We start from the raw sequence: 11,639 nt of genomic DNA on the forward strand, positions 1-11,639 counted from the left end.
AGATGGCGTTGAGAAGATAAATGGCGTTGAGACATCGATGGCGCTTAGAAGAAGTTTCCAGCGGGGAGGGCGCAAAAGATGCCCACAGCAACGCCACCGATGATGAGCGAGCCGAGAATAGCTTGGATGAAGATGGTGTCCTGGATTTGGCGGAGAGCTGGCTCCTGGATCCAGACCTCGCGGTCGAAGATCTTGCGGAGAACGTTGCGCTTCTCGTACCTGGCCACCCACGGCTCGTCTTCCCACGAGTTGCTGGACACATGCGAGCCAAGCGAGTCAGCGGAATCGACCTTCGCATCGTAGCCTTGCGGCTCGTCGTCGGAGCTGAACAGCTCCCACGGTCGCAGGTGGCGATGATGCATGCCGTGAAGGACAACGCACATACCCTTCCACGCAGCGATGAGCGTTGAGATTCCGATGACGAAGCCAATGAGGGATATGGCCCTCCAAGCGCGACCGGCGCTGCTCAGGGTGAGAACAATCGCGACAATGAGACCAGCGACGATGCCACCGATTCCAAGCCCGCGGGCAAACACGACACGTGGGCGGTTACCGTTGCAGATTGTCCAGCGAATGAAGTTGGGGTGGGCCTGGCAGCGCAGCGACCATTCGACGGTGGTGATGACGTCTTTGAATGCAGACGGGTGAGTGGTGTTCTGCAGGGCGTGCAACAACGCAGAGCGCTCCTTGGACGAAAGATTGAGCTGACGAGATCCGCCATCTGCGATATAGATCGAGATGATGCGGTTGACCTCCTCGCGATAAGGTTGGACGGTTACTGTTGTGTATGAGTATCGTAATCCTACTAAAGAAAATCAGTCACACTCACAAGGCTTCCATTTGAGCCCCACACTCTCAAACGCACCTGCAGCACGCTCAGAATGGTTCACCTTGCCAGTAGTCATGCTCTCATCATACGAATCGAGCGACTCATCACGGCGAGGCTGATCACTTGTGGGCGTGTGCGGTGGTGTGAAGAAGGGGTTGTTGCTGGTGCTCCTATCACTGTACTTGACAGTCTTCTCGCTGACAAAGTCGGTGCCATCCAAAATGGCTGATGCCTCTGGGTGCGCCTTTGCGGTAGGAAGCTTGGGCGGCTCGGCGTTGCCGTGGCTGCTACCTCTCCACTCAGGTGACAGGACCTTCTCGCTCTCAGGCAGCTCCTTGAAGCGCTTGCTGTAGTCGCGATACCAGAGGAAGAATTGCAGGTTCTCGGCCGAAAGCTCAATATACTTCAAGAAGTTCATGAAGTCACGGACTGTGCAGGGCTTGACAGAGTCAGTACCATAACGGTCAAACTTTGCGCGCGCCAAACCGCGGGAAGGGCTGACACGTGATGTGGAAGACTTACAGGGCAAACTCCACCAGCGATGATGCGGTCAAAAGACAGAGCCTCAGGAATGCCATGAGACATGCCACTACTGCCAGAGCGAATGGACTCGTGAATGGACAGCTGCTTGTGTTCGCCGGTCACCGACTCAGTGGATGACCGGGCCTGCCTCTGAGGGCGACGGTACGCGAGGTTGTAGACCATGGCGTTGGGTGTGGAGTGGAGTGGCCTGATAATTAGGTAGGACACAGCTTAGTCGCGTGGGACCTCGAGTTACGGCAGGGACGACTCTTGTTTAAGAACACAGTGCGGTCCGTGAGAATGGTCGATGCTGAACGAAATTCCAGTAGCCTGGGCGAGATGATCGGGCTGAGTGCAAGCCACGCTGGCGGGAAGGCCGGTGCAAACTACTTAGGGTGGTACGGGCGAGTCTCCTATGAGAGTGAAGGGAACGCACAGACGTTCCCGATGAAGAGTAGGGGACTGGACAGCTGAGGCGGAGGTACAGACGTGGCTCGAGCTAGACTTAAGTACATTGGGGTAACCACAGCAAGACCACCGTGCCTGGCCTTGATAGACATGACAAAGGCGGCGCTCTGGCAAGCGCAGAGCAGCTGCACCTGCATCCGCTGGCCGGTTCCCCAATCGCGTTACGATGCATGGCAGGCAACGCCCCGTGGTTGCACATGGGTCCCTCGAGGTCGCCGAGCAACAGGCGTGCCCCGCAGCAGCCTCAAGCGAAGTTGGCCAGCTCAACGCGCCCACGGACTTCATTTGTCTCTAGAGCGCAAACTGTCGATGAAGCCGCGTCGCGCGTGCATGCATGAGCCTCGGCAATCTGGGCAAGGGCCATGTCGATCTTCCAGCTAGCACGTATCGGGGCAGGCTCTAGCGGCGAAACACAAATCTTCCTAGGCTCATGGTGAAGCGTGGCGCCTGCCGGACTGCCAATCTGGTGGATGTCAACCGAAATGAAGACTCGACAGAGCCGTTGCATCTGGCTCAACGTTGGCAAGTACGGGGAGACAAAGCTTGGCTGCGTGATGAGTGGCGACGCGGGATCGCAAGTCGATGTTGTTGCAATCGACGAAGAATGACGTTGTTTCAGACAGCCACAAGTCAGACATGGCTTTGGGAAATGTCATCGAGCAGTGATTGACAACGCAGGATGCAAATCCATGCCACCCGGACATGGTTCCGAGTGGAGCCGACATGATTGGAGCTCGAAGGGTCCAGTGCCCGCTGACGGTGTTAAGACGGTACTCGAAATTGGCCATGAAAGCTACCAGATTCCTGCCATGCACGCTGCCAATTGGTTGAGTTGAGATTTTCGTATGGAATGATTGTCAGTCCGGCGCTTCATTACGTCGCAGTCTGCGAAGCCTGTGCCTCTCATGAGTCGCAATCGGTTACCCCAAGAACAGAAAGTCCGACCGAGGACGATCTGGCAAGATCCGGACTGCAGACTCGATAACCGGCAGCGGGAAAAGCAAATATGCCACTGACGCCTTCATACAGCTATCTCGCTTAGACTTGACAGCGCCATCGACGCCGCAATTTCGGGAACCACATATGCACTGCACGGAGCATGCCCGGCCCAATCGACTACCATTCATGCAGAAGTCGAGACAATTCCTAGCAATAGAGAAATTAGGCACGGAAAGCCCGTTCAGGGGTCACGACATGTGATCGGAGCTGTGGTGGTTTCTCACAGTCATACCTGATGCCGCTTTTGCGCGGTCTCGCGATACCAACAAACTCATCAGTAGTGACAAAATACACATCGAAAAAGTCAATCCTGCATTCATTGTCTGTATTGGGACTGCAGACGAGTGTTAGATATGCACTACTGGCACTTTATACTGCACTATTTGCGTCAAACCATCGCTTGACAGTTCATAAGCTTTCAACACGACTCAGACTTCGCCGGTGCGTGCCGTACTGTGCAGCCGTTCACTCGAAGCACGCAAAACGTCGCTATTTTCACACACACGGGCCATCGACTGGCCCTCGCCAGCCTCGTGGCGGCAAGAGCTACAAGTCAATCCAGCACCTTAACGATAACAGTTGCCGATCTGCAGTCACACGTGCTCGCGACTCGTGGCCATGCAGATGTCGAAAGACGAAACGGCCACGCGAACTATCGTCATCCATCGTCGCGACCTCGTATCTTTACCCCACATCCATCGTGTGCTCAACTTTGAACAGCGGAGTCTGCTAAGAGGAGAATTGTGTAGCGCAGCAACTCAAACTAACAGTGAACCCTTCTTGCTTTGTGCTGATTGGTCAGCTAACAGCCTTCCACACAGCCAGCGTCTGGGGGCACGCTCAAGTCCATCGCGCTGCTCGAGCATCGGCCGAGACGGCTTCAGAAAAGCAGCGCACGCTGGTAGAGAATACGAGGATTGCCACATGGATGGCGGCGATCAAACGAGACGCCGGCGATCACAGCGGTGACAGATGCAGGGAAGTCTAGCGACGGGCACGAATTGCTTCTTGGAGCCGCATAGGGCGATCAGAGGTTGTGCAACATTGGGATTGGCTTCTGGATGGGAAAAGGAAGGTGTGCCTGAGTGGACACCCCATCATGGATTGTTCAATGAACTTTGACCTCGTCCCCGGGTGCTTATTCCCTGGAGAAGCGGAGAGATGGAGACCATCGTTTCACCAGGTGGATGGTGATGGTCACTCGATAGTCTTGAGTTGGAGGACGGTGAAGTGCACTCGTCTTGCGGTGTGACATTGTGCGGCGACTGTCACACGATGTGGAAAGATTCATGTGGCGTACATCCGGTTAGACGCATCCTAAGCTATGAGAACGAAAGATTGACAGGTGAGTTTGCTTCTTCACATTCTCGCCTTACAACCAAGAATCCTAGGCTTTGCCATCAAATCATTCATACCCGAAGCTTGTGTTCGGCTTATTCGGGTACACCACGAGTCGCCCATTACGCGTCCGCTTCATCTCTGCCATACAATCAAACACTTCGATCTTTTTCGTTAGGCTCTGGCGTCTCCCTTTCTGCAAAACTGAGCCTGCGCATTCTCTTCCTATTCCGAGTCAGTCCTTCGTTAGCCTGTCGGATTCAGCCGTGACTATCGATACACATTCTACCCGCCTCCAGTCTGATACCCCCCTTGATCTCCATGCTCTAGGTATCTTCGGATTTATTCTCTAGCGTTGAAGCGTATTCGTTCATTCGGCTCTCGACGGTCATCAGTCACGATGCTCGACTTGACTAAGACTAGCCCCGTGCTCGAGTGGTCGAAAACAGGCAGGGCAAATGCCTTCATGCTATGAACAATCGAAGGCGCACAACTTCCAGGTCACAGGTCATTTGGATCATTCCCTTGCATAGTTGAAACACATCTGCTGCATCGTTGATTGAATCGTCTGCTCTGGCTTTCCGGATGTCCTGCAGGCGTATTTGCACACCATTTGCACAGACTATCTCTTCACAGCACGACGACCAAGGCCCATCGTAGCCCTGATGGCCATTAAGTTCGATTACAAGAACATACAATTATGTTTCAGGTAAGCTTCATTGGGAAGGTGAGCAAAGACTGAGCTGAGATGTAAAGCGGTCATATTGGTTCCAAAGCCACTGGCGGTGACAGAGCGTGACAGAGGTCACATGTTGCTAATCTGTTCCGCACAAGAATCACGTCCATCCATACGCCCCTATCTACTGCTTTTACTTGACATCAAAAAGCAACGGCGATGTTGGGCTGGTGGTGCAGACTGTAGTCTGCTTGGCGAAGCACCAGCCCGGAATTGAAGAGCTCCAAATCACCAGCAACGACAAACGACAAACAATGAACTAGTAAGATGTTCTCAATCGTATCCTTGCAACTGCAAAGTTTACAGCAACGCAGGTAGATGTAGCAGTCAGATAACGCAGACCAGAACACAAACAACAGGCACTCAGATGCGACCTCTACCATGCACCCATGACGCGTCAAGCAGTCAATTTGTCGATTGTCCAATCAAAACATCTTCGCATTCCCAGAGTGTTCAAACTTCTCTTCCATCTTCTTTCATTACTTTGTTCTCGCTTTGTTCAAATCGAAAACCAAGATGGATGTCGGCTTGCAGCTTGCTCGACAGCACCACGAGGCTCACAAACAGATACCGCAGGTATACAAAACAATCTCGACCAGCACCCCTATTCTGTCTCATATTCAGACTTACACACAACTCGCTTCAGACTACTGCAAGCATGGACAACTCAAACTTCGTGACCCCATACCAGCTAGAGTTCAATATGCACACCATGCAACACCCGCAAGAGTACGATGTTTGGCATCATCAGAACATCGGCGACGGCCAACTTCTCTCCAAGAAAATCGGTACTTTCTTGACTATCCCCGATGCTCAGTATGCCGCCAAAGATGCCCTATGGTCTGTGCTGGACCACTATGTTCGGGGAGGATGGACTGGCTTCTACCATGACACAATCAATCTCGAGCTCAGGGGTCTAGTCACTGGTATGGTCGGCCCAGGTCAATATGAGGCCTTGAGCGAGATCCAGATCCACGCTAGACCCCTAGTCTATGCGCCCCTGCGGAGCCACCCAGACGTTGGCCATGCATCCAACGCTCGCCCTCACCACAACACCCAAAGTGCTATCACTCCGCATGCTGCACCCCATACATACACACCAAAAATCGTGCCTGACGTCAACTTGAACACCACCCCCCCACACCCACACTCCTTCTCGCAGACGCGCCCCCCATACCCCAATCGCCCGCTAACCTTCATCCCCCGCCTCTCTGGCATTTACGACGATGTCATAACCCTGTCCCCGCACCGCCCTACCACGGAACGTGTTGCAGCGGTCAAGTCGCAGAAACGCACCCGCTCCACTCGCCAGCACAAATCCCAGCGCACATCCCATACCCCGCAAGCACCCGCTGCTGCACCCACGGGTCCTTCTCACGTCGACCCTGGCAACTTCCCGTATCTCGGCCGCCGCCATTCGGCGAGCGACCACCACGAGCGCATTGTTGCAGATACAGACCAGGGAGGTGATTCGTCACAGCGCCACTTCCAGACAGGTAACAAGTTCTCGCGGTCAGAGAATTGAGATGGCTGGAGGGCTAGATCGAGATATAAATCAGGACCGCGACGTCACACAACCACTGTGTGTACCTAAGTATGTGCTGTAGCGGCCTCTAAGGTGTAATCGCCTCATCATCAAACCGCATGTGCGGCCGGGTAAGGATTGCACGGCGCGACGCGGGTGCTGCATTGCTGACGTGGCATTTGAAGCGGCAACAGTTTAAGTAGATAGAAATTCGCGACCGAGGGGTGTGAATTGCAAGTCCAAGTTCGAGATCAAGTCCATCTTCATTTCCCCGATACCACAAGTCCCGACTTCCAACTCCATCGCACGCATCCCTTCACAAAAACCCCTGATGTGACCACATCCTGACCACGCCCTCTGACCGCCCGCAGATGTTCTCCAAAAGCATTCTCTCCATCCTGGCCCTCGTGGCTCTCGCCAGCGCCACCCCGCTCACCTCCGTCGCTCCCCGCACTATCTGCGGCGATTCGGAGTACCGCTGCTCCGAGGACGCTTCTGCGGTCGAAGTGTGTAATCCCATTCTGGGCTGGTCCACCGAAACGCAATGCGCAGGAACTACATGCAGTGATAGCGATGGGTCACCCCACTGCAACGATGCATAAAATGGGAAGGACGGCATCGTCGTGGCGAGCGCAGACCATGGTGTCTGAGATACGCAGCGAGTCGACTTTTCTCGGAACTTGACTTCATGCACCCCACACTGTATCTATAAACCACAACTAAGATGCAACTCACTCCTCACATGCTGTCTCCCTCGCTCAACTATAACTTCGGTGCACTCTCTTTTACCCAACCATGCTACCTGCTACACTGTTTGAACATCTACATGACCAGCTAAGCACTCACCCTATGTCATCAGTATTGGCAGAACGCAGCGCAGAGGACAGCGAGGGAACGCAGTATGATGATAAATTGTCCGTATTGTTGCAAAACCCGGGTATCACAAATTTCGATAAGAGAGAAGAGAAAGGAAAGCACCGATCCAGCCGGCTTAAAGAGCACGAAATGAACTTCCCCCCAACCAACCAACCAACCAAAGACGAGTCGAGGCCGAACAACTCATTCGCAAAAAACCCTACCCTCGCACTGCTCGACGCTCCCTCCTCGTCCGTCCTCCCCCGCCACGCTCGCCCTCCCTCCCTCCAGTCACAACATATCGCTCTGTTACCACTCCCCTCCTCAACTCCTGAAGCTGCTGATCCGCAATAACCCGACGGCGCCACAGATACAGCACCAAATCGACCCGCGGGCGCACTGCATATGCACGAAAGCTCTGCCCGCGCGCAAAGTGCTCGTCGGCGATGTGATCCAGTGAGCGGGCCCAGGCGCCTTCTGCTCCCTCTGTGGCCCACGCGCACAGCGGACACGTGACACTGGACGGCGGCGGCGCGCTGCGGAAGTGCGATGTGCAGTGCGTGGCCCACTCCGAGCGTGAGGTGGATGTGTAGGTGCAGTTTAGAAACCAGAAGACGCAAGGGTGTTGTGGGATGAGAGTAAGGACGCCGTGTGTTTCTTCGAGAGGGGCGTGCGAGGTGGGGAATGTGTCCTGGTATGAGAGAGGAGTAAAGACAGAGGTCGTTGAGGCGGTCGGGGAGAAGGTTAGGGAGGGGGTGTGGGTTGAAGCGGGCGCGTTGTAGATGATTGTAGGGGTCATGGACGAGGATTGGCGTTGTGATTGCGGCGGATTGTTGTGGACGTGTAGGTGTGCGAGGGAGGTGTGGCCGTATTCGACCTGGACTATGCGCTCGTGGAGATTTGCAGGTGCGTTGAGCCAGTCGGCAACTGGGGAGATGTATGGGAGAACCTCAAGGTGTTGGGGGACCATGGTGGGGTCGTCTAGCGGGCGAATTAAATCGTCAGCTTCGGTCGTACAGCCTCGTCAGATAAGGCGGCAAGGCAAGAAGTGAGACTCACTATTGCGACTTCGCGATCTTTGACGAGACATCATTGGGAAGGAACAGCGGGCCGCAAACAAGGCTTAGCGTCAACAAGACTGTGGGGTAGTCCAGCTTTGTGCTCTCGAGGAAAGAGATACAGTTGTACACTTCTCATGCCTGAGGCATCCGCAAGTTCTTATACGGCGCCGTCGCATACTGCCAAACTCGTCTCATACGAACATGGCGGCTCTGCGGTCTTCCCGACCGCTTCTTCACCCACCCGTCGCCAGCCCGTGCTTCGTCATCCACATCACACGGGAACAAGCGACGAACCAAGGCGTTCGCGCGTCGTTCGCGGGAAGCCAAGGCCCAGCGCCAGCGGCGTGATTGGCCCGGAGGCTGCAGATGACGAAGTGAACGTGGGCTAACACCGCTGCCATGTGAACTCATCTGGGAGCGGCATGCCCGACCGCTCTTTCGACGAGGATCCGTATCGGGAGTGTGCTGGCTCGTTGTGGTTTGTCGGTGTACCGGGATTATGAGTGTGGCCTGCCGAGTCGATGCGTGCGAATCGCCAGACCCCGTCCCATTGATCCCACCAATCATCGCTAGACGCTTTGCGCAAGGAAGATGATTTTGTCCAATCTACCCCCTTCCTAACCACTACATCACACCGCAAGCCAGCCAAGCAAGCAAAAGGAGGAAAACATACAGCCTCGTGATTATTATGCTATAGATCAGACCCGAGAGTACCGCGTACCTTCCCGCTCTGCCTTCGCCCCATCATCGCCTCCACAACCAACTGCTAATAGGGCATATGGCTCCTTTCAACAGCGCCCGCAATTGTTTACGGACGTGCCGCCGGAAGTGACGGAATTTGTGCTCACGAAGGTAGCACTTGTCAGGGAAAGCCCACTTGGTCAGTCTTTCTTACACCCCTCGATACGAAGCCCACAAAGCGACCACATACAGGACTCAGGTTTTTTCACAAGCATATAACGTGCCGAAGCAAAACCTCACTCTCGATCCTCTGTCGCTGCTGTAAGTTCGCAATGCATTGTTATAGATGTATGCGCAAACAGTGTTTCCACCACCTGCGCGGCAATTCACGAAAATCGCCCTTCTTCCTTCCGATCGTCACTAGGGAGTTTGAGATCGTGGTAAGATATGTGGCTCTGAACCAAGTCCCTAGGCCATCAGGACTAAGAAGCTTCTGCGTGATGTTGAGAACGCGGCTAGAGGGTGACTGCAAACTGCGTTCGTTCGAAGCGATGATTGGGACGTTTTAGCTGATCTCGCTCAACTAGCTAGAACTACCTGTAGTGATTTTATCACGATCACGATCGGAGCATAGATCTGCGATGCATCCATCTATCACGCGTTTATACACCTCCGTTATTTGATCCTCAAGAACAGTCAGTGTGCATGAATAGTAACTTTTGAGTAGACAGTTTGGAAGTGTAACTATTTTAACGGAACGGAGGAATCTGCTTGAGGTTTACAAAGTTGTCAAACGCTTCAGTCAACGACTGGAACGAGTCAATGTGACCTTGCCATCCGTACGATCTCGCCTTGTTGATACTCAAAGTCGCCGACCACGTACGTTGGAAGACCCAGTCCTGGAAGGCCCATGTGCCTGACTCCCAGGTTGCTTTAGCTTCTGGGCACGATCCTTTATCGCAAATCTTGTTCCATACTTCTTGTTTGTCGGCCGCCCATTCGACGAGGGACAAATCAAGCTGCGTTTCGCCCTCTGTTGGGCGGGGTTTTGTGAACGCCTGATCGGGTGTTGCTTGAGCGCCTAAGTAGGCTGCGATGCGTGGCCACATGTATCTCCAGGTGAAGTAGTCACCGTTGGTGATGTTGAAAGCTTGGTTTGCTGCCTTCTGGCTCGTTGACGCCCAGATGGAGAGGTCTGCAATGAGCCTCGAGTCAGATAAGTCGTCATATCCTTCCCAATAAAGCTGGTTCGTGGGCATGCGAGCTTCAACACCAAGCTCTTTACAGACAAGAAAGTAGAGCGCATAAGTCAGAGCCGAATTCATGCCGTTTGGTTTTGAGGTGTGCCCAATTATGGCCTCGGGCCTGACCACATTCCACGTCCAGCGCTGTCCCTTTTGACGGGCAATCAGGTAGTCCTCCTGGGGGTAGTAGAAGTTACCAATGGGGCTCTCCTTCCTGGGTTCTTCTTCACGAGCGGGCGAAGGCACTGGGCCAAGATGGACATTGTAATGCTTCCCGCCAGTTTGAAGAGTGCAATTCTCTAGCACAGGAGCTACTGCGATTATGGCATCCAAAAAGTTGGAAAACAACTTTTCGTTCGCGAGGTTTAACTCCTTGAAATCGTCTTTGTGTACATACGAGGAGAAGTAGGCATGCGTAACGCCACTGCATACTGGACGCATCTTGGCGATCAGATCATTGGGGTCTTGGCTCAGATCAAGGGCGATGAAGGTGATCCGTTCATCCTGAACAGTGGTCTTGAATGGGGACCGTGATGTGACGATAATCTGACTCCACTCCTGTGACGTTGTATTCTTGACGAGATATTCAATGATCGCGGAACCGGTGATACCGTTCCCACCAGTGATGAGGGCAACCTTGGCCATGATGTCTTGGAAAACTTAGGTTTATTGTTCTTAGGTTTAGGTTCGTTCAGTCCTGTGTCCTACCGGAAGGCTACCGGTAACTTGGTAAGAAGGAAGAGAATAAACAGAGAGATGCGGTTGTGAACGGCAGAGTGAATTCCTGAATACTTCAAATCGACCATTTATATCCTTGAACCAATGATCCCGGCTTGGTGCATACGTGGATTTGAAGTGCAATTTGCGGGGTCTCCGCACCCACAGTGAAGCTACCGGTATGTGGTATACGTATTACCGGTACTATGTTTACCTGGGGTTCCATTCCAGATTCGCCGACAATCAGCTCGGACAAGGGCTGATGGGCGCGGGTAAAGTGGCAGCACGCCACGCACTAACTGTTATAGATCCGCGCCCACCAAGTGACACGGGACTCAATGCAAGTGCCCTGATATCCGGTAGGCTAAACGGCCATTAATCTCTGTAATCGGCTGGAAAGTCAAATCTTCCAAGTCTTGGAAAGTTTGTGAAGGGTCTGCGTTACTATTAACCGAGGGGGCCACAATGAAAGTAAAGAATCTATGCCTGTTGTATCCTGCAAAAATGGTTGTCGGATCTGCGCGACGTCTTCATTGGCAGTGTATGAGCTTACCGAGGCTCTGCTTTTGAATCTTTGAGGTGGAGGGTAGATAGACGGAATTTCGTCTAGTCGTGAACTAAACGTATAGTCTTTATTCGATGTCAATAACTACACAGAACGGCA

General features: G+C 53.4%; 5 protein-coding genes across 5 annotated transcripts; 1 reads left to right on the plus strand and 4 right to left on the minus strand.

The window, feature by feature from the left end:
* Nucleotides 1-28: 28 nt before the first annotated feature.
* C7974DRAFT_37873 (uncharacterized protein) lies at nucleotides 29-1,637 on the minus strand. Its single transcript, XM_046140422.1, has 3 exons — nucleotides 1,352-1,637; nucleotides 830-1,268; nucleotides 29-778 (listed from the first exon to the last, which is right to left on the minus strand). Exons 1-3 carry the CDS (start codon nucleotides 1,532-1,534, stop codon nucleotides 45-47), a joined length of 1,356 nt encoding a protein of 451 aa, XP_045994105.1. The 5' UTR covers nucleotides 1,535-1,637; the 3' UTR covers nucleotides 29-44.
* A 3,204-nt stretch (nucleotides 1,638-4,841) lies between these two features.
* On the minus strand, nucleotides 4,842-5,288 carry C7974DRAFT_400958 (uncharacterized protein). Its single transcript, XM_046142554.1, has 2 exons — nucleotides 4,913-5,288; nucleotides 4,842-4,865 (listed from the first exon to the last, which is right to left on the minus strand). The coding sequence occupies exon 1, from the start codon at nucleotides 5,273-5,275 to the stop codon at nucleotides 5,036-5,038; it is 240 nt and encodes a 79-aa protein (XP_045994106.1). The 5' UTR covers nucleotides 5,276-5,288; the 3' UTR covers nucleotides 4,842-4,865; nucleotides 4,913-5,035.
* Nucleotides 5,289-5,550: 262 nt separating this feature from the next.
* Nucleotides 5,551-6,417, plus strand: C7974DRAFT_416164 (uncharacterized protein; the record flags this gene model as incomplete). Its single annotated transcript, XM_046143963.1, has 1 exon — nucleotides 5,551-6,417. One exon carries the CDS (start codon nucleotides 5,551-5,553, stop codon nucleotides 6,415-6,417), a length of 867 nt encoding a protein of 288 aa, XP_045994107.1.
* Nucleotides 6,418-7,151: 734 nt separating this feature from the next.
* C7974DRAFT_400961 (uncharacterized protein) lies at nucleotides 7,152-8,606 on the minus strand. Its single transcript, XM_046142555.1, has one exon. The coding sequence runs from the start codon at nucleotides 8,240-8,242 to the stop codon at nucleotides 7,493-7,495; it is 750 nt and encodes a 249-aa protein (XP_045994108.1). The 5' UTR covers nucleotides 8,243-8,606; the 3' UTR covers nucleotides 7,152-7,492.
* Nucleotides 8,607-9,763: 1,157 nt separating this feature from the next.
* Nucleotides 9,764-10,903, minus strand: C7974DRAFT_318098 (uncharacterized protein; the record flags this gene model as incomplete). Its single annotated transcript, XM_046138634.1, has 1 exon — nucleotides 9,764-10,903. The coding sequence occupies one exon, from the start codon at nucleotides 10,901-10,903 to the stop codon at nucleotides 9,764-9,766; it is 1,140 nt and encodes a 379-aa protein (XP_045994109.1).
* Nucleotides 10,904-11,639: the final 736 nt, after the last annotated feature.

Source organism: Boeremia exigua, assembly GCF_020726555.1.
Source record: "Boeremia exigua strain MPI-SDFR-AT-0100 chromosome Unknown C7974scaffold_10, whole genome shotgun sequence".
NCBI lineage: Eukaryota > Fungi > Ascomycota > Dothideomycetes > Pleosporales > Didymellaceae > Boeremia > Boeremia exigua.